We start from the raw sequence: 23,121 nt of genomic DNA on the forward strand, positions 1-23,121 counted from the left end.
TTATTTGTAGACGTTTAAACTTTTGACTATTGGCAGTTTTTCATTTGAAAACCATAGACTCCCAAAAATACTCAACTCAATAAGATGAGGTGTTGTCAGGTGTGTTAGTGAGAGTAATGGAGTGAGCCATTATGAATTACAACAAATTGTCAAGATCCAGTCACATGAGGAAATGCTAAACAATTACCATCAACAAGAAATAGGCCATAACTGTGTTTTTGTGTAACCAGATGCTTTTGTTTACTGAGTTTGCATGTAATGTTCAAACTAGAGCAACGTTAAGTTACACAGGGTTTTTCCTGGCTGAAAATGAGGCAGAGGTAGTAACATCCTGATCATGTGCACACGTGCATGTGTACCATTCCCAATTCTCTCAAACAAACACTTTTTACACATTTTTTTGCAAGTATTTGCTCAAAAAATTATGATGGAAGAAAATGACAATTATCACGTTAAAGCATGTTTTTTACATTTTTAGTTTAGTCATTTAGCAGACACTCTTACCCAGAGCGACTTACAGTAACTCCCTCACCGCTCAGCCCTCTGACTCCTAACATATATATATAAATAGTACATAAATAAACTTTCATTTACACATTTCATAACCTGCAACATATGGGTCTGTTACAGGGTAGTTGAACATTGCATTAAAGCCATTGTTTTCCCCAACACAGTTCACAACCAGAGGCAGAGCATTTTAGCCTCCTATTTTTCGTTTTTTAAAACCTCTTCACAAACCCCTTGTAGTCCAAGGCCTCCTGGTCTGGTCCATCGATGGCCACATATTTATTGATTTATGATTTAGATTATTTCCAGGTCATAAGTTCATAGTACATTGCTGTAATGATCCAATGATTTTGCTTTTTTTTCTGTGAAATGGTAGCATCCTTTGACAAAATAAGACCAACCCCAACATGCCTATAATGAATATTTTAAAGTGGTAATTGACTGATACCCTGGCCGGGTTTCCCAGATAACGCTGAACGCTAAGAGATTCTTAAGAGTGTTCTAAGAACGCTCTAGAACGCTCCAAAGAAGCTCTTTGTGTTAAGAGCTTCTTAACGAATCTGTGTAACATTGATTGGGCTGAAAATGGCCCGGATGCTGTTTTATGCGCCCTAATGCAACCCAGTGAAATAGCCCTCGAATAAAATGAGGTTTTCTCCCTTTCATGTTATGCTCATGAATATATAGATGAGCTGCACGCTGATTGGTAGGTTTACAACGAGCAAAGCTGCGGAGCAAAGACAGCAACATAGCCAAACATGCATTGTGAATTGTAGATTTACATGACAACACAGGTTATTTATTCGAATGAAACACAGTCAGGAAAATGATATAACGTTAGCCCCATTGCCAATAAACTAAATCATCACACATTCTACCCATTGGTAATAACTGTAAGTGACAAAACCATACTTAAACCTTGCGGTTGTGATGAGCATACGGTTGGAACAGCACCTCTTTTCAGCAACAGTGGCTTAGCAAATCCTGCTTTATAATGTCCAAGGTTTTCAAAACTGTCTTTGGTCAAATAGTTAGCGCAAATTAATAATTCATTGTCGAACTTCACAGGGATCTTCTCATAGACAAACATCAGCCATGCCCGTCGAGTGTTAAGTTCCTTGGGAAGACGATCAAAAGTGTCAGCATTCCCTGTACAGCCTGGAACACTGCATTTACGACTGTAGTCCATTTTCAATATCCTTGAAGCAAAACTTTCTTCTTTCTAATTCCCGTGGAAGTACACAGAGCAGGGCGCAGCAAATTTTGAGGCGTGACAAAGGTACAGACCAGAGCCAAAAAAAGTGGTGCCACCTTTGTGACATCACAAAGGGGGATTTTTTTTTAACCCGACCGTTTTACAGCAGCATTTTCAAATTGTGACATTTGCATAGGAAAGAGGTTTCAATGGACTTTGAGGTTTACTGTATGTCCATTTTACCCACCAAACTGTTGTTATTTAACTATGACAACGTAAATTCAGTTTTGCAGTCAATGACCCCTTTTTAACAAGTGCACCATATCTTTGTTTACTCTCCAGTTCAATAATTAAGTTGAAAGATAATTTGAATTCTATAAACTTTGGTATTTACATTAACATGTCTTTTATATTATGAATTTGCTCAGACAAACATTTGTAACACATTAAAAAAAATGTCTGCACTTTTAAGTTTGCAATGACCTATCTGCTGTTGAGTTGAGGCAATAGATGTTTGGTAAAAAAGATCTGTAACAGTGTCCTAATTTTCTCGCCTTTCATCCTCCTCAGACGGACTATGCCATGTTCAGTGGGACCCATGTAGAGCGTGACTTCGTGGAGGCACCTTCTCAGATGCTAGAGAACTGGGTGTGGGAAAAGGAGCCACTACAACGCATGTCCAAACATTACAAGACTGGCAAGCCCATTCCCGATGACCTGCTGGACAAACTCATTAAGTCCCGGCTAGCCAATACTGGTGGGTGAATCATAACGAGTCGTCTTACTTCAAAATTACATGTAGTGACTAGTTAAGTGATTGGAATATTTATTGGAAAGTTCCTGTAAAACAATTTTACCGATCCACAAACAAGGTTTATTCCAGTACACAGCTACCACACCTGTCACAGATGTTGGTTTAATGAACTTCTAACTTCCAGTCAAAAAACACCTTATTGTGCATCGGTAGAGGGGGGGTTTCATTTATGCGATTTGTTGTATTTCGATTGGATGAGACATGCACATTCACAAGACTCATTGGATCTGTGTTGCCAATTAAGAGATTTTTTTGCTAGATTAGGCGAGTTTTCACCTCCCCTGGTGACAAATTCTCATGTAGCGACTACCGACAAATCTGCTGACTATCTGCTACTTTAGCAATCTCAACTAGAAAGTTGCCAATAGTGACTTCTGGTGAGATGTTTTGGGCAACACTTCATTTGATAGAATGCGCTGCTAGAGACGTGGTTGTGCTACATTTGGGGAAACGGCTTTTAGCCCCCAAAAAATTTAAGCTCTTTTAAATGTATGTTGACTTTAATATTACATTTGATGATATTCGTTCCCTATTGACACAGATTGCGGTCCACAATTTTAGTATGACCAGTCCCTTTTAGCCAATCCACAGACTCGGATGAAAACAATAATTAGACAATAATTGGGGGTGCTGTGTCTCATATTCGAATTAATTTTATAATGTTACCTACTGCAACTTTAAACTGATGTCTTTTAACTCGGCATGCGTAATATAAAACATATTGTATGTTTTGCATTGAAATAATGACAGGGGCTGAAAGATACAATTGAATAATCAGGCCGATCTTGAACGCTTGACCAGTTAGTTGATGGTTGAATCCTGTCAACTCCTCCTACATTACTGCTTTTGTAATTCATAAAAGAACTGAGGGTAGCGTTTATATAATTTTTAGTGCTGTCAAACGATAAAAGCATTTAATTGCGATTAATCGCATTAATTTCATAGTTAACTCATGATAAATCGCACATTTTTATCTATTCTAAATGTCCCTTGATTTCTCTTTCTCCAATTATTTTTTCTCATTTTAATGCTCTTATCAACATGGAGAAGTGGGTTGGATTGTTTGCAAATGTTTTTCTTTTATTTCATTATTGAAAACAACATTGCAATCGCCTGGCTTTGACGAGGGGGCGGAGAATTTGCATCAGCTGTGTGCTTGGCCATCAAGTGGTATTTCAGACTGGACGTGCTGCGATGGTAGCTCAGTTCACAACAACAAAACACACAGATCACTTTGGTCTTGTCAATGGAACCATTTGGCAACTTTTTAAAAGTCAAATTTCCATTTAGAATCTTATTGGCATCCATTTTGGCGTCTTGCGCTCGCCATCCACTCAAAACGTAACGTTAGCCTTCATTTTAGAGAACTTTTTCTTTAGAAAGTTCCCCCCGTTCGTCCATCCATCAGCAAATCTCATCCCACCACCTTGACTAACACATTTTCTGCGGGAAACCCTGATGGCCATTAATAGTACTTTTATCAGTTGCTAGGTGTTGTTACATTTAAGTAACTATTAACTTTAACATATTAAAGGATTAATTCAATAATTTGTTAACCTCCTAGGCCTGTTCAACCTGCGGCAGATTGTACTGGCCAAGGTGGACCAGGCACTGCACACCAAGAATGGTCTGGACCCAGCTGAGGAGTATGCCAGACTGTGCCAGGAGATCCTAGGAGTGGCCGCCTCTTCGGGTCAGAGGGACTAGCATATGTAGCATGTACACACACACACATTCTTGTGGTCTAGCTTGGCATAAGCACTGATATTGCCAAGAGGAAAAGTAGTGATCAAAATTGTTGTCTTACCAACCCAATCTTTACCCACTGTGCTCTACAGGGACCAACATGCCTGCTACATTTGGCCATCTGGCTGGTGGGTATGATGCCCAGTACTATGGCTACCTATGGAGTGAGGTCTTCTCCATGGATATGTTCTACGCTCGCTTCAAGCAGGAGGGCATCATGAACCCTAAGGTTAGAGCTGTGCGATATTACCAAAATCTAATATCCTGATAGATCCTTTCACATCCCGATAACAATACATATCTCAATTTGGCACATTTTCTGCAAATTCAATGAATAAAATGAAATGACCACATGGAGAGGCCAGTTTCTAATTACATTTTTAATGATGTACTCAACAAATAAAAGTACTGTATTTTTGTATTTTTAAAGCTGCGGCTTATATTTTGAAGCGGCTTATAGCCCAGTTTTATAACAAAAAAGTGGCTTCATCTCAAGATCTATACAGACCGTGCAGCTAATTTAATGCTCAACACTTGACCGGGGGCTTATTACTTGAATGAGGAATTATTTCTACTGTGTCAGTTACACTATCAGGGCTTGGAAATACAGTGACTTGCAAATGGAAGACCCAGTGAAATGTTGTATACAGCTAGCATCGCTAACGACATTGGCTAATTCAACTTCGGTAGTGTAACCAAGCTCTTTGTAGGTTCTTTTAGATATGATTTTATATGGTGTTGTGGACAATAAGACATGGACGCGGCCTCTTTTCACAACTTGTATTTTCCCACTTCTCTTCTTGACATCGCCATTTGAACAGCCCTCACTGACTTCACATAATGCGTATGTCTGCATCATGCCTACGGCAACTCCCTTGTCCGTTGAACATAGAAAGGTCTGCTACATTAGGCTACTGTATCCTCAGGATTTGCAAGCTAGCTAAACGTACACTATATCTAAAATAATTTTGTAGACATAACAATGGATTTTTCCACTAAATTAGTGACTTGGCTTTATTTCTGTAATTACTGCACAGTATGAGCTTGCTGTGAGATGTTAGTGACCATGGCCCTGGCATTTTTGCTCAGACCGGCCCACCACAATCGGTCAGACTGAGCCACTGTATCTGACACAAGAAACAGAAGGGGAGGGGTGGAGCCTGTTAAGAGATGTGATTTGGCCAACACAGTGTCAGTATGGAAAAAGAACTAATGGGCCGCTGTCCCTGCTTTATGGGCCGGTCATTGGCCAATTTTACGTTTATAAAAAATATATACATATCATATCGCCCCCAAGTGCGTCGGCCCACCGGGTATTGGCCCGGAATGCCAGATTACCAGTCCAGGCCTGCCGGTCCATCCAACAATACATAAACAATTAAACTTAATCTTTAGATTCTTAACTTCTATGCATATTTTATTTTGGTTAATTTAACCCGTCAATCACTCCCTTTCATTGTGCTTCATATATTTGTAAATATTGCCGTAACAAGTGGGATTTGACGATATAAACGATAAACGTCTATCGTTTCATATTATGCTCTATCATCAAACAATATATATCAGCATATTGCCCAGCCTCACCCAAGGTAGCTCAACCAATAGCATCAAACGGATGTCCTATTGTAAAAATATTGCCATAACTCTACGATACATATTGTACATTTTTTGAATTGCAATATATTGTTCCACGATATATTGTTACACCCCTACTATTTACCTATTCAGTCAGTGGACAAGGTTTAGTCTGTGTCTGGACAAAATGGGATATAGTCTTCTCACGTTCATGCTTTTCAGTGTGCCTTAACTCAGTGTTGTTTTGGGTTGTTGTTTGAATTGACTCAAGCTTGACTGATAGCCAGGCAGATATTTTTATTCTAGAACACATGCATTGCTTGTGTCAAGAAGGAAATGCAGAGCATATTCAGATATGATTTAAAGAAAGTTCCTGTGTAAAATATTTGTGGATGCAGTGGATATTGAATTTAAAAATATTTTTCAGAACTGTTACTAGGCGAATCACTTTCCAACACACAATTAAATTAAAATGAGGGCAATTTGGTACAAGTTTGACCGTAACAGTTTGGTGACCCTGTTCTCTGGCTTTTCATGTCTTAGACTACCCGGAAAAATACATGTTTTGAGATGGAGACTGACCTCGTCTGAACATGCATCATCTCCAAACTGGTCATTTTCCTGGTTGCTTAAGACACAAAGAAGTAGAGAACCAGGCCAATATGTCCAACATGATAAAAACAACGTCTGCATTTTCAAGCCCATCTGGTTAACTGTCCCCATGTTATTTAACTATTTAATGCCCTTATTCTGCTTCTACAGTAGAATGTTTAATTGAATTTGCCTTAGTTATACTGTTACAAACTATAGTCTTCCTGGCCCTTTCGTAATCATGAAGTACTCAATACCACAACTCTGTATTAATTAGTTTCACTATTTAACTTAAATGGAATTAAGACATTAGCCATCAAAATACAGGTAAATCAACCTATATTTTTACCACAGGAAATCCAAATAGTCTCCTGAAAATGTTTCTCAAATGATCCTTGTTCTTACAGGTTGGTCTGGACTACAGAAACTGTATTCTGAAGCCTGGTGGCTCTGAGGACGCTGCTGAAATGCTCAAAAACTTCTTAGGTCGGGAGCCAAAGCAGGAAGCGTTCCTTCTCAGCAAAGGACTGACAGTGGATATAGAGTCAGGCACTCCATGTGCCTGTTGACCAGTCACATCCAGCTCACTGTACTCACTGCTGATCAACCATACACCCAGGATTAACTTTTTAGAAACAATGTAAAAAATAAAATAAACACCTTAATGTTTATTCCTATGCAGCTCCACCTTATACTTTTACAATTTCCTTTTTCCACTTGGAATGGAGTACTGTGTTTTGGGAGATTTGTCAACTGATTTGAAATTGTATTTGATAATGGTTGAAAAAACAACATAAACTATTAATTGAGTCAACCCATTTGCCACTTGCTGCTTTCTCTTGCTAGTCACAATTTTTGTCTCAGGTGTATTTATTTGTAGACACAAGGTTTGCATTGAGGACAAAGGTTTTACAGGTCTACATTTCCAAAAATGTTAACATTTACTTTAACAATAACTGATAACCTAGGGTACAATAACCAGCATACTTGGGTACTTTGTGTCTCCAAGAATTTGAATATTGTGGAAATGTTTTTTCCCCGGAAGTGACACCATATATTCTAGAATCATAACATAAAGTTAAATATTTCAAGCCTTATTTGTTTTAACCTTGATGATTACGGCTTACAGCTCATGGAAATCCAGTATCTCAAAATATTACACAGTTGTCCAGAAGACACTCATTGACACCCTCCATAAGGAGGGTAAACCACAGAAGGTCATTGGTCATCGTAAAGAAAATACGCTAAATGAGGGCTGCCAGCCGAGTATAACCTTTTACTTGATGCCTCACAAAGCTCACAGACTCTAATGCTTTCTGCGTCTCATAGACCGTCATTAGCTTTATTATTGTTTTGTTTTCTTCTAAAAACCATTGAGGTTTACTAACAGTGTCACCTGCTACCCTCAAGCACTGTGCCAGCAAGCTGGCTCCAGTGTTTACAGACATTTTTAATCAGTCTCTTAATTTATGCCGTGTTCCTGTATGCTTCAAATCTGCTGTCATCATTCCAGTGCCGAAAAAGACCAAGACTACCTGCTTGAATGACTACAGACCGGTCGCCCTCACCTCTGTAGTCATGAAGGTATTTGAACGCTTGGTCCTCTCCTATCTCAAAGCATCCACTGACCACCTCATGGACCCCCTCCAATTTGCATACAGACCTAACCGCTCAGTAGACAATGCAATCAACATAGCCCTTCACTATATTCTACAACACCTGGACAATTGGAACACCTTTGCAAGGGATTTGCAAAGGATTTTTTTTGTTTGTGGATTATAGTTCTGCCTTTAACATTATCATTCCCGACTTCCTCCATAGCAAACTGACCCATCTGAACATCCACCCCCTCACTTGCTTATGGATTACAGATTTTCTCACCAACAGGAGACAGTATGTCATTCTGGGCCCACATCTGTCACAGCTCCGCACAGTTAACACTGTTGCCCCCCAGGTTGTGTGCTGTCCCCCATGCTGTTCTCCCTGTACACCAACGACTGCTCCTCTGGTGACCCGTCTGTCAAGACCATCAAGTATGCAGACGACACCACCATGATAGGTCTCATCAGTAACAACAATGAGTCTGCCTACCGGAGGGAGGTGGCCATCTAGAGTCCTGGGGCCTCATGTATAAATGTTGCATACGCACAAAAAGATTGCCTACACTGGTTTTTAAGCACACTTTGTGATGTATCACATTTTCTCGCCTCCACCTCTGTTGTCAGAACCTCGATCTCACAGTCACCGTTGTTCTTCGAAAAAAATATATATTTTAAAGCAGCGTTTATTCGAGGGCGGCGTTTATTCGGAGAAATACGGTAAGTCAGACAAAGAAACAACCTCAGGAGCGCATTTATAGTGCATCTGCATATTCATTTATGAGAGGAGGCAAAGCGGGGTCAGTGGCTCGTTCACATGCGGTCAATCTCATGTTGATTGTGATTTATAAAGGAAAGGTGTGCAGGACCTGGCGTACGACCGGTTTTATACATTATTATACATATATTTCTGTGCGTTGGTACTTTGAGTTTTGGCCTTACGCCATCTTCTGGTATGAAAGCTGCGTAATTCTTTATACATGAGGCCCCTGCTGTGCAGTCAACAACCTAGCTCAATGTCAACAAGACAGTGGAGGTGATTGTGGACTTTTGTAAAAAGGTTCCGACACATCCTACACTTGTCATCAACAACTCATCTGTCACTAGTAGGGCATTTCAAGTTCCTAGGCACAACCATCAATAATAAAATTCAACAATAACATCACTCAATTAGTGAAGAAAGGCCAGCAGTGCCTGTTCTTCCTTTGGCAGCTGACAGGACTACAGGTCAGCCACCCCATCATGGTGCAGTTTTACAGGGCTTTCATTGAGGGTGTGCTTACATCCTCACTTGGTCTGGTATGACTCTGCCTCTGCCCGCTCTAAGGCCAGGCTCCAAAGAGTCGTACGAGCAGCAGAGTGCATCCTCGGCTGCCCCCTTCCCTCCATCAAGGACCTTCACAGCTCCAGATCTCTCAGGAAAGCAATAAAGATTACGGCAGACCACTCACATCCTGCCAACAGTCTCTTTAACCGTCTCCCCTCTGGACGGTGATACAGGGCCATCATGACCAAAACATCACATCACCTCAACAGTTTTTCCCCCCAAGCAATAGCCGTCCTAAATAGCTCTTACGCATGAACTTTATGGCACTTTATTTAACTTTATTTAACATTACTATTGTTGCACTACCTCCACTCTTATTTATTTTTGCTCATACTGGTACCATCTGTCTTTGTATTGTTTTTCTGTTTTGTCTTTTTGTTCTAATTGTGATGTTATAGCCTGCATGGATAATACCAAATCAAATTCCTAGTATTGTATACATTGCAAAATAAAGTTGAATTGAATTGGGAAGCCAAAAAGCCGGCGGTAAATTAAATTAATTGGACATACTTAACAAAGGCACACAGCTATGGCGTGTGATACAGGCCAAAAATGAATCATAGGAGAGTCACTCACCTAATTCGAGCGGCATCTCACTACTACTACTGAATGGCCAGCACCGATAAATGATATACTGGCTTGAGCAACTGATAAGCTGCCTATAAAGTCGGACACTCGGATTTCCCTTGCCCAGTCACTGACTTTCCCTGGCAAATCAAATCAATTTAAAGCATATTAAAAAAACAATAGTTCTGAACAAGGTGCTGTACAAAGATGTGCACCAATCAAATAAGACAGACCACAATATATGAATACAGTGCATCCGGAAAGTGTTCAAAGCGCTTCACTTTTTCCACGTTATGTCACGGCCGTATTCCAAAATGTATTAAATAATAAATTCTACACACAATACCCCATGTTGATAACATGAAAAAAATGGCCACTCTATAAAAAATAATCACTGCTGTATTCACAGCATTTGACATGGCACTCAAAACTGAGTTTAGATGCATCCTGTTTCCACTGATCATCCTTGAGATGTTTCTACAACTTGATCTGAGTTGACCTGTGGTAAGTTCAATTGATTGGACATGATTAAGAAAGGCAGACACCTGTCCATATAAGGTCCCACAGTTGACAGTGCATGTCAGAGCACAAACCAAGCCATGAAATCCATGGAATTGTCTGTAGACCTCCGAGACAGGATTGTATCGAGGCACAGGTCTTTGGAAGGGTATAGAAAAATGTATGCAGCATTGAAAGTCCCGATGAGCATAGTGGCCTCCATCATACGTAAATGGAAAAAGTTTGGCACCACCTGCACTGAATGACTGGAATGATTTGGAGAGAAGGGCCTTAGTCAGGGAGGTGACCAAGAACCTGATGATCCCTCTGACAGAGCTCCAGTGTTGCTGTGAAGAAAGGAGAAAGTTCCAGAAGGACAACTATCTCTGCAGCACTCCACCAATCAGGCCTGTATGGTAGAGTGGCCAGACAGAAGCCACTCCTCAGTAAAAGGCACATGACAGCCCGTCTGGAGTTTTCCAAACGGCACCTGAAGGACTCTCAGAACATGAGAAACAAAATTCTCTGGTCTGATGAAACAAAGATTGAACTCTTTGGCCTGAATGCCAAGCGTCATGTCTGGTGGAAACCAAGCACTGCTCATCACTTGGCCAATACCATCCCTACAGTGAAGCATGGTGGTGGCAGCATCATGCTGTGGGGATGTTTTTCAGTGGCAGGAACTGGGACAAATGTAGAGGAAAAGATGAATGCAGCAATGTACAGAGATATCCTTGATGAAAACTTGCTCCAGAGCGCTCTGGACCTCAGACTGGGGCAAAAATTAATCTTCCAACAGGACAACGACCCTAAGCACACAGCCAAGATAACAAATGAGTGGCTTCAGGACATCTCTGTGAATGTCCTTGAGTGGCCCAGCCAGACACCAGATTTTAACCCGATAGAACATCTCTGGAGAGATATGAAAATGGCTATGCATTGACCCTCCCCATCCAACCTGATGGGAGCTTGAGAGGTTCTGCAAAGAAGAAAGGGAGAAACTACCCCAAAATAGGTGTGCCAATCTTGTAGACACTTAAATGTAATTCTATCAAGGCCGTAACCATGGAGTCAACATTGGGAAGGGACTAATTAATTTGTTTATGATAACTTCAGACAGCATGCGTGGTAGCCTGCTGTAGTGTAGCACATTTATATTTGTATTCATATTTTTATATACATATATTGGAGGGGGGGGACATTTTGACCAGATGTGTCCCCCCCAATATATATTATGGTTACGGCCTTGAACACTGTCATACATCCCTTTACATCTCTTCAGTGTTTTTCAATAAACTAAGTTTAGTTTTTAAACATGATGAATTTGAAGTGTGGGTGAAATCAGTGTTACTGTAAATAATAGCCTACTATAATATCCTATATGTGGGCTTGCATTATAATTTTACTTTAGTATTATCCATTAGTACTTTGATTAAATTCTCTCTGGCTATTTTAATATGAATGATTATCATGTTATGCTGTTTATTTGTTATAGTGAGGTTTGTATGCTATAGCTGAACTCAATAGGCCTACTTTTATCTGAGCAAGGTCAGTTTTATTGTGGTAAAAACCGTAGTTCGCAACCGAGAACTGGCTGAAGATTACTTCGGTGGAAGGAAAGCAATGAGTTGCGGAGCTAATTTGAGTCCCGATATTTGCGCAGCATGAGCTTTGGGAAGTAGGACAAAATAATTATCTCCGTATTCAGCTTCGAATAAATCTTTAAGACGATGCATCAAAAACACGAGATGCAAACTAAACTAGACACCTGTTGGGGTTATGTAAGCGTTGTTGGCAACAGAACGTTCCTCTCTTGGTTTACGTAAATGCGCAAATGACGCGTCTGTCGGGTACGCAGATAAACGGATTACTTGCCGACAGGCAGCATATCTCCTCACAGTACCTATTTCATTCAAATCATACTGATAGACCAGACGGAATATCCATACTAGGCAATTTCAAGACGCCGTTCGAGCATGGGCCTGATAGAAGTGTTAACTAAAGTCAAAGATCGAGCAGAAAACTTCTTAAATGAGAAAAATATTGTTACAGACTGCCTTGGGAAACTAGAAGAGAAAACAGGAATTAAGAAAAGGATAATAGCATTGGGTTTGTATTTTCATACTAGCAACTGGATATACTTGACTAGGTTGATCCTTTGTTTTTGTGTCGCACTGTTGCATTTGTCTTAACTTCCTTCAAACATTAGGTAGGTTATTACTATAACAGCTATGTGATTGAAATCATAACGTCATCCACTATAAAATTGACAAAGGATTCAATTGCATTGTGAATAGGTATTCACAAATGTATATATTTTGTTCAAGGGAGGAGGACATATAGCCTGCTTCACACTCACACCTTTCTAATATTACATTTTATTTTTTTCTTCAAAACTAAAATAATTTATCAATACAAGCATACTACAGCCTATGTCAAATTGTGTTACTACATTCAGTTGTTTAGGTCAGTAGGTCACAGATAAACATGACCTTGGTACAAATATCTATCATATTATTCAGTAGTAACATTTAAATTATGTAATATAATTATAGCATAATTATATACAGTACCAGTCAAAAGTTTGGACAAGAATTGGAAAATGTGTCCAAACTTTTGACTGGTACTGTGTATGTAATATGTTGTATTATTATCACTATACAAATTGTACAACTGTATAAACAGTAGCCTGACATTGTCATAATAATGATAATAATAATAATAATTCTAGTCAGAATATGAGTCTGAAAACTCTCTATTGGGCTGTGACTATGGGGCGTGTTTCAACCGAACTTGTAAAACAAATGCCTCTTTGCTCAATTGGATAGACCTACAACCAATCAGAGCAACGTAATATGTTGTTTGTTGAAAACAAATTCAACCCAAGCGCTCTTTTGTGACGTTGTTGATTACGTTACTGTTGATCATCTGTCTATCATCGTATAAAGCCTGCCCTGGCAATTTCATTGGTCCGACCAACTCCTGGTCTTATATAGTTTGTCCCCTATAGGACATTTCAGCCTGACGTCACAACAACAAATATCTTACTTCCGGGTGGATAACGTCGATCTTGGCTAGTGATAGTTAACCTTAACAAGCCATTGAAGCCAACAGGATTTTCCATGTAATTTAACCACAAACATGTTTTATGATTATTATGATTATAACACGTTTCATGATAATGCTTGTGAACTGAAAAACGAGACGTTCCCGATGTTGTTACTGTTGATATTGTTAGCGAATAACGGTAATATTGTATCAAACTCGTAGAGACTGAGATTGCTAGCTACTGCTGTAGCTAAAATATCCAACTTAACAATTAAAGATTTTCTGGACTGCGTGAGCTTTCTAGCTATCTGTCTGGACACAAAAAAAAATATTTGGGGGGTAATTAAGTATGATGTTTCCCTGCTCCAACACACCTGATTCAAATTAAAGTGTCGTTATCTAGCTCTGTAGAAGCCTGGTAACAAACATGCATTTGAATCAGGTGTGTTGGAGCCGGGAAACATCGAAAACATGCAGGACAAGGGTTCACTGAGGACAGGGTTAAGAACCACTGTATTAGAGCCTTGAGTGTGTTATGATGTTTGTAGTTTGACCTGAGGTCTAGGCCCTAGGTCTGAAATTGAATGGCCTGTAAATGAAAAACTCCAGCCAGATCACGCCACTGTGTGTGGTTTATTTATTTACATCAACTGGGCTAGTACTCTCACGCTAGCAAGCTTGATATGCTACCCAACAGCAACCCAACAAAAACGTTTTAAAAATGATCTGTGAGGAAATTTCTTCCTTAAATCCAGTCATGAGTGGTTGGTTGTCAGCCTGTCCCTTGGTACCGTTAGATGCAGCGAGACCGCCCGGTAAACGTAGACTAGGCTACTATAGCTGGATCTGTGCTAACGTTATCTACAGGTTCCGTTGGGTCGATTTCGATTTAACCGTGGCAAACGGAAAAAGATACTTTAGACCGAAAGAACGAGATCGCGAATACAAGCGGCCGAAATGAGCTTTCTCCGCAGGGTGTCCGGGCTCTCCCTTAGAGATAGGGTGAGAAGCTCGGTCATCCGGGAGGGGCTCAGAGTAGAACCGCTGCTCCTCCGCGTCGAGAGGAGCCAGCTGAGGTGGCTCGGGCATCTGATTAGGATGCCTCCTGGACGCCTCCCTGGTGAGGTGTTCCGGGCACGTCCCACTGGGAAGAGGCCCCGGGGAAGACCCAGGACACGCTGGAGGGACTATGTCACTCGGCTGGCCTGGGAACGCCTCGGGGTCCCCCAGGAAGAGGTGGTGGAAGTGGCCGGGGAGAGGGAAGCCTGGGCCTCCCTGCTTAGGTCGTTGCCCCCGCGACCCGATCCCCGGACAAGCGGCAGATGACGAGACGAGAAAACGGAAAAAGCCTTATCCTTTACATGCCTGTGTACATTTAACATTACAACCCCAAAGACAACAAGATTTCGGCATGACGTTAATCTTTTAAATGCACTACTATGAACTACTATGCTATGCTACCATACTAACTGCTGTTGACAGGATGGCAGTTATCCACCCGGAAGTGTCTTGGCAACCTTTGTTTACAAACATTCTGATTAGGTCTATGCGAGCCCCTCCAGACCCAACTTCCTGACCAAATTTTTGTTGTGGGCGGGGCTAAATTAAGATGGCAGCCAGGCTATACAAACAGTATAGGCCTTCAACACTTCAAATAGAATAAAACATTTTACCAATTTCGTAACATATTTGAATGTGATTACAAAACATTATTGCAATATCAATAAAAACTGAAATACAGATGCTTTTGAGAAAAATTGTACAGTACACATTGCACTTGTATCCTTACCTACCTGCCCTTGTCCATGTGTAAAGATACACATGAAAATGCGAGGCTTAATCTGATACACACACCAGAATGATGCAAAATGTCAGGATTATCAATTTTTTTAACTAACTATTACTTGTATTATCAACAGGTACTGTATCTCTAACGGGACTTTATTTGGTGTATGGATATGGAGCTGCCCTTCTATGTAACATGATTGGTTTTGTGTATCCTGCATATTACTCGTAAGTATTGCTATGATAGTGGATAGGAGATAAGAGCATCCATTGTTATCCATGTGTAGCCCACCGAGCGAGACTGAATTGGACAAACCTGATTTGTAATTGCTTTAAGTGGCAAAATAATAAATGTTAAATTTTTAATTGTTCTACTTTAGGGTGGTAATAGATCAACATTGTTGGGTTTTAGTACTTTTCACAATGACTTCCCTTTTGTTTTTGTTAGTATTAGTTTGATCCATAATTAATTAACACTAGAACTGTAAAGCATCATTTTCTGCTGCCGTTTCAATTGGCTGTACTGGTTTTGAAAATATATAGATATATAGATAACCAGTGACATGACAGGCTTGTTGGCTTTGGCTGGATTCGAACATCTTACGTTGCCCTTGCCAGGACACCTTATCATAGTGAGCTATTCTCAGTGCTGGAAATTACAAATCTAAGCAGTTTTCCTGTGGCAAGCGGTTGTCAGATTTGGCCCAAGTTTAAACAGCTGTAATTCAGTCATATTTTGACATGTAAAGGTGATTGTTGTCTGAACATAATCTGTGCCAAATTGTGTGAATATTGGATACATTTTGTGGGAGTAGGGAAAAAAAACGTTTTATTCATTCATTCAAAATGGCGGCCCCATCAATTCAGCTGGTATCACAAGTTAACATGTGTCAGACACGGGATCGCCCCCTAGCGGTTAGATGACACAACCTTTTGTGGACCTCTTTGGAACAGGGTCCCAAGCACCTGTACCAAGTTTGATGTCAATTGAGCAAATATTTCCTGAGACATAATTTCACTTACTGTTTTGGTGGCTTTATCACTGACTTTGTTCAGCTTTTACCGGAAAAACAGTTTTGAAAATCAAAAACCATGTGAAACCGTTTGTGAGGCTTGATCTGAAGGTAGTTGGTTTTGCTTATTGCAGCGCCACCTAGAGGTGAAATGGCATGACCTATTTTGGACCTCTTGAGAACAGGGTCCCGAGTCCCTATACCAAATTTGGTGTCAATGCAGTAAAGAGGTAGGGTGAGTTCAGGTAATGTGGGACATCAGGTAAAGTGGGACAGTTATGCATTTTGATGAATTAATATGTGCAAAACCGACATACAATCACCAGAGCTGATCTTGACTCGTAAATACAACTCTTTTAGTCACTATGCAGTGGTTTTTATTTGTCTGACATCATCAGAGTAGGCGTGATCTGACTTGACTAGAGGTCTGTACAGAAAAAACGCATCAAAAGTTCAGCGACATATGACATTCTATTTCTCAATGATAAGGCTGGCAAAATAATTTAAATTAAGTTACAATAACTACAATTGCAGCACAATTAAGGGGTTTAACCACTGATTGAAACACAAACAAAAATGTGTAAAATAATCGTTTGTTAGAAGAAAAAAAACGTTTTACGTGACTGTCCCACATTACCTGATCATGTCAGGTAATGTGGGACAACATTCTTCAGGTAAAGTGGGACATGATCTAGTAATGCAGTGTTTATGCCATGAAAGTAATTTAATTTGAAAGTTCTCACATTTTTAATACCAATGCATCAAACTGCACTTAAGTTCCCTATTTAATAACAACTTTCACTGTCATCGAACCAGCGCTTTCAGGCTTGTAAGCGTGACCGTTAGTCCAACGGAATGCTAACGCATCGGGACTAGCTAGCACATAGACTGCAGATCATAAAGGTTTAAATTGGGGGAATTAAAGGAATACAAAAATATATACTGTATATGGACCCTTTCGCATTTTGTATCGCGTATCACATCATTGTTTAAGACTTAAACAAACCACACAGAGCTGTCGCAGGTGGGGTGCCAGGCCCTGTGCTAACTTAATATGCGAGGCACTGCTTATTGTCATACACATGATGCACGCGCAAGAATCACTTTCAACCCGCACGGAGACAGTCCATAATTCCGACAGCTATTATCCTGCGCGCACGCGGAGCCACACCATTTCTGCAAGACGTGCTGACAAATTTATCCAGCGATCCTAGAATCGACTAGTGAAATTCTTGCTTCTTTTTAGTTGTATTCCTTTTCTCAGCACCAGACTCATGTTTGCAAAACGGTATTGCTCTCTTGTAGGCATGGGCGTGGCCGCAATGTAACTTAGGGGGTCACGTCCCTTAGGGGGTCCCAAAAAGTTGTTTGGACCCCCCCACTTTTACGATCAAAATATTAGTGCATGACTGGTCTACTCGTCCCGCGATCTTTCCTTTGCTTCACAATCAAATCCGTTCCACTTAATCAGTAGTGAGAATACCCATAGCAATAGAATTCCACTCCACGTTTTCTAGACAAACGGCATCACGCACGCAGATTCAACTCCCATACTCTTTGATCGACGCATCGCGCTTGCAGCTAGCACTTCAGACATGACTTTTCCACAGACGAGATTGACATAAGGAGGATTTTTTCAAGGAAGAGGAAAGTAAGTCGGTGTTGCCCAAACTTTCCCTTCAGTGGCCAAAGCACCCTTATGAGACATTCTCTGACTATAATAGTAATATATAATACAATATAATAGTTAGCGTTAAGTCAAGTTAAGGCTAGCTAGATAAGCAAGCTTTTTACCTACATATAGCTTGGCAATAGCATACTTTATTTACCTATTGCAAGTGGAACAGCATTTGTTGATTTCTTAATCTGGGTATGAAATATGTTATGCTTTTGTCCGTGTTCAGACCTAGGCGTCTGTTTCAGGCAGAAATAGATGACAAGGATGTTTTCTCCAAGTAGCTGGAAAATAAATCGCTGGTGTTTTTTTTATTGCCATAACAACCGTGAGCTAATCTGGAGTTAAACGTAGCTAATATGATAGTTTTTTTAACGACTGAAAAAAAATAAGAAAGAAAAACCCTTTATTTCAGAATTGTTTTCCAAATTTAACAAGGTTGCTCAACTTGTAATTTTGGCAATTCGTAGCATTTCATTACTACATGTTAGTCTGTAACATGAAGGCAAAACTGATTCAACAATAAAAACCATATATCCTCTGAAAGCTTATACCCTCAGGATGTTATCTAATGAGACAAGAGACACGTCCTTCTCTCCATATTAGTATGCTGCCCATGCATAATAAATTCGGTATTGGTAAATGGAGTATATGGCTGATACTTTTTTGGGCTGTGCCATTTAGGGAAACGGATTCAACCACCTAACCCATTGTCACATCCGCGCACGGGCGCCAGCCCATTATAGGGCGACACTCATCCTAGAGCACCTAGCACTAACCTTTCTTCTTCTACACTAGGCTACACCTGCGGTGATCACTGCTTCCTACTTAAGCAATGGGTGTCCTTCCCCCTTCACTCTGTCATGGAGTGTTGTGAGTATAATTTATTTTGTTCCCTCTTCTCAGGAAGACTTGTTTGTGGGCCTTGACCCCGTTTTCTTATTACTGATGTGAACGTGAGTTAGCTTAGCACAAGCTAGCCGGACTGCCATTGACTCGCACTAAGTGTGTGCCTCTAGGCCGAAGGGGATACTTCTTTCCTTTTGGGATCATACGTTTTCTTCTGGAATACCTTTGTTAATTGGAATACCTTTGTTAATTGGAATAAACTCTTTTGTTGAACCTGACCTGCAATCTGCGTGTGTGCCTGAAAACCCCGGCCTGATAGCATGACAGAGTCAAGCCAAGGCACAGTGTATCTGCAGGATATCAGGGACGCTATAACTCAGCTGGGCGCTATCATCAACGCCCATGCACTGCGACTGAGTCGTTTGGAGCTGGCAATGCAACAACTGGACACTACGGTTCAGGGGCTGTGTGCACGCCATCCCCCTGGTCCACCAACCCCAGATCCTAGCAGGGGGGCTGGGCCCAGCCCCCACGTGGCCCCTGCTCTGCCTCCCGTTTCTCCCACCATTACCATACCTCTATCCGCCCTCCAACTATTCTCTGGGGATCCAAAGGCCTGCATGGGCTTTATGCTTCAGTGCTCACAGATCTTTTTCCACCAAGCACGTCTCTTCCCCACCGAGCCAGCGAAGGTGGACTACATTATCTCCCGACTCTCGGAACCAGCCCTGGAGTGGGCAACCGCTGTCATGGATTGCCAGCTGCCCGAGGGAAGTGACAGTCAGCTGTTCCTGCGTCGCCTCGGGCTGATGTTCGACACAGAGCGCACCGAGAACCAGGCAGCACAACGAGTCCTTGCCATCAAACAGGGGACCCAATCCGTAGCCCAGTACGCCGTAGAGTTCCGCACCGTGGCAATTTGGAGTGGCTGGGGGGACCAAGCCCTGCGTCCAGCCTTTACCGTGGGCTACAGGAGGCTGTGAAGGATGAGATGGTCAACCGTGACTGGGGACAATCGCTTGACGAGCTGGTCACTTTAGCAATCCACCTCGATGCTCGCATTCAGGAACGTCGCCGTGACCGCGACACCCATCCCCACTCCAACACCGACCCGGTTACCGGAAGAGCCCATGGAACTCGGCCGCCTCCGGCTGAGTTGCGAAGAACGCAGCCGCCGTCTCCAAAGAGGCCTGTGCATGTACTGTGGGTCATCCTGGCACCAGGTTCAACACTGCCCAGACCTACCGGGGCAAGGCAGCACTCGTCAGGGGACCCAGGGCCTCTGATGAGTGGTACCGCTAAGACCCCTGGACCCGCCAACTGTCTCTCCATACCCATATGTCTCCGTCACATCGGCAAGAACAATCCAATTGTCTCCCTCACTGCCTTGGACATCACCCTGGCAAAACAGCTGGGGATTCCAACCACCCCGCTGGCCGTTCTTCAGGCGGTCCAGGCATTGGACAGTCGCCCTTAGGGCTCTGGACATCTGGAGTGGGTGACGGTCCCTTTCATCATGTCCTCTCATTACGACCACCAGGAGACCATCCGCTTCTGGCTCACCACCACCCCGCAGGACCCTGTGGTGCTGGGTTACCCCTGGCTCACCATTCACGAGCCTCAGTTTGCGTGTATACTTCAAGTATATTTAGTACACTTTAAGTATACGGCTATGTCCATATACTTAAAGTGTACAAAGTATTTTTGAAGTTGTTCCACTTTAGCACATAAAAGTACACTTAATACACTTTAAATTGTGCTTTAGTACAATTTAATTACAATTTAAATATATTTAATACAAAATAAGTTGTTCCAAAATAGCACACTTCAAATTAATTAATCATTCAATAATTTAAAGTATACTCAAGTATACTCAAGTATGCTATGATTAAGTGTACTTACAATTAGGGCTGTGAAAAATAACGTGTTAACGCGTTATGATTAAATTACAGGATTAATTCGTTATTTTTGTTTAACGCATTTAACGTAATATCACCACAATTCTACCCAATCTGCAACTTCTGGATGAGAAGTTTGTGTTCCAAAAAAACTAAGATGGAACATCCAATAAAACCAAAGTGATATGCACACTGCGGCAGGGCTCCAGACTGCGACCAGTTTTTGAGACAGAATTTTTTACAAGCACTGGCGCATGTGCGACCAACAAATGTTGAATTCAATGGGTGTGCACAATGTGAGCACACGTTAGCAATAACGCAGATACGATGTTCTAGTAAGACAGCAATATCAGCTTTCCTTCTGCATTAGTACCGTAGCTTAAAGTCTAGGAAAGTTTAGGTTATTTTTCGCTAGGTACCTATAAACCTAGCTAAAAGTCTTGGAAAGTTTAGGATATTTTTCGCTAGGTTCCTACGAACATGTCTTAATCTGCCAGACAAGTGGGTGCCCCTTCGTTCTTTTGGTGAGCAGTTTCATGAGCCCTTGTTACCCGGCGTCATGGAGCCTAGCAGCTAAATACTTATTTAGCACTAGTGTTGCTACTGTATCCCTGCCTGTGTTTGAGCTGAGTTATACTCGGCAAGTATCGTGTTGTGGTGTCGGAGGACTGATCGAAAAGTGCATCATACATTTAAGTCATTTAGCTAAGACTTGCATGTACAGTACGTAATGTCACATTAAATAATGTATTTAAACTCAAGCTTATATGGTGCGTTGCAGGGGTGATTCTAGGATCAGACCTTTAGGGGTGCTCAGCCCCCACTGAGAATGTGACATGAATACAGTGCCTTGCAAAAGTGCTAAACGTAAACCCCCTTGCTAATATAAATCCCTGATTTCATTGGATAACAATTAATCCATGTATGTATTATTATGCAAAATATTGAATGAAAAAAACTAAGGATGTCCCTTTCTTCATGAACTACCAGCATCAAATGATAATAAACAATATATTTAAGAAAATAAAAAAAAATATTAGGAGTGCTTGAGCACTCCTAAAAAGGATCTAAAATGGCCACTGAATTGTACCCTCTCCAGTTACATTAATAAATGCATTGCAGGTGGTGTGCCCCTTAATTTTCTGCTTGCGCTCCTAACATTTTCAGTCAGGGGGCTACTGTGCACCTAGTAAAAAAAGTTAGTCTGGAGCCCTGCTCTGCGGGAAGACGTTATCGCTCTGGATAAGAGCGTCTGCTAAATGACTGAATGCTAAATGACTGAATGTTATTGTTTCACTGAAGCAATACCAGCTTAAAGTAACCTATACCACCTCAATGCGAAGCATGCGTTGGTCGGCGAGGAGAGTTCAAGTAGAATGCGCTAAACCACCCTCACTGAACAGCGTAGGACCCTCCCTAAGTCTGCCTGTGACAAGGTGACTAGCACAGTTGCCAAATGTATTGCAAAAAGCTGTTGACCGATTGCTATTGTTGAGGACGAGGGGTTCACCAAAATTTTGCGAGTGGCAATGGGTGACTCGAGCATCAAGGTACCGCAAAATCAAAGACGCACACTAATGACAAAAATTCGGAAAATCGGTAATGTGTGATTAATCATGATTAATCCACAGAAACCTGTGATTAATTTGATTACAATTTTTAATCATTTCACAGCCCTACTTAAAATATACTTTTTTTTACCTGGACCCCCAGAGGGGCATTTCATCCAAATCGGAGTACAACCCGCACTAGAGTACAATTCGTACTATGTACCATTGTGCAGCCAACGTTGAGCGAAAGTTCCACACATGATGGATTACTTACATATACGCTTCTAGTTATGGATAGCTATCTAACTAGACAACATTCACTATCAGGTTGAACACTCAAATTATCTAAACTATAGACCATAGCATTACACATATCAAAACAAAACGAACACAACAATAGAACTCCAAACAATGCTTATTTAACCAAGCTAATGCCCTTAATTTAGTAGCTTTTCAGCTTGCCGCAGGGCATTCTGGGTACCAAGAGCAATGCACGAGTATAGGCGATCTTACAGCATTGTGTAACACACTTCGGTTGTGGAAACTTGTATTTCTAGAAATAAAGCCACTCATTTAGTGGCAGAATCCATTGTTATGTCTACAAAATTATTTTTTTATAAGTTTAGTTAGCTACCTTGCAAATCATGAGGATAGCCTATTGTAGCAGACCTTTCTATGTGATAAAGGACAAGGGTGTTTTGTCCCTCGGGAGTTGCTTTAGCTTAATGCTGAAACCATTAGTTTACGTGAAATCAGTGAGGGCTGTTCAAATGGCTATGTCAAGAAGAGCAGTGGTAAAATACAAGTTTTGAAAAGATACCGCGTCTCATGGTCCACACGATCATATACAATTACATAAAAAGAGCTTGTTTACACTACTAAAGT

At 41.2% G+C, this 23,121-nt stretch overlaps 1 protein-coding gene across 1 annotated transcript in view; it reads left to right on the top strand.

Annotated features, from left to right (window-relative positions):
• thop1 (thimet oligopeptidase 1) overlaps positions 1-7,242 on the top strand; it is a 72,508-nt gene extending 65,266 nt beyond the window's left edge. Inside the window, exons 11-14 of the mRNA XM_084692397.1 lie at positions 2,273-2,459; positions 4,081-4,209; positions 4,355-4,491; positions 6,836-7,242. Of these exons, the coding sequence (XP_084548523.1) occupies positions 2,273-2,459; positions 4,081-4,209; positions 4,355-4,491; positions 6,836-6,997 (615 nt within the window). The 3' untranslated portion in view covers positions 6,998-7,242. The remainder of the gene's footprint in view (positions 1-2,272; positions 2,460-4,080; positions 4,210-4,354; positions 4,492-6,835) is intronic.
• Positions 7,243-23,121: the final 15,879 nt, after the last annotated feature.

Source organism: Hypomesus nipponensis, chromosome 26 (genome assembly GCF_054491055.1).
Source record: "Hypomesus nipponensis isolate SF chromosome 26, ASM5449105v1, whole genome shotgun sequence".
Lineage (NCBI taxonomy): Eukaryota > Metazoa > Chordata > Actinopteri > Osmeriformes > Osmeridae > Hypomesus > Hypomesus nipponensis.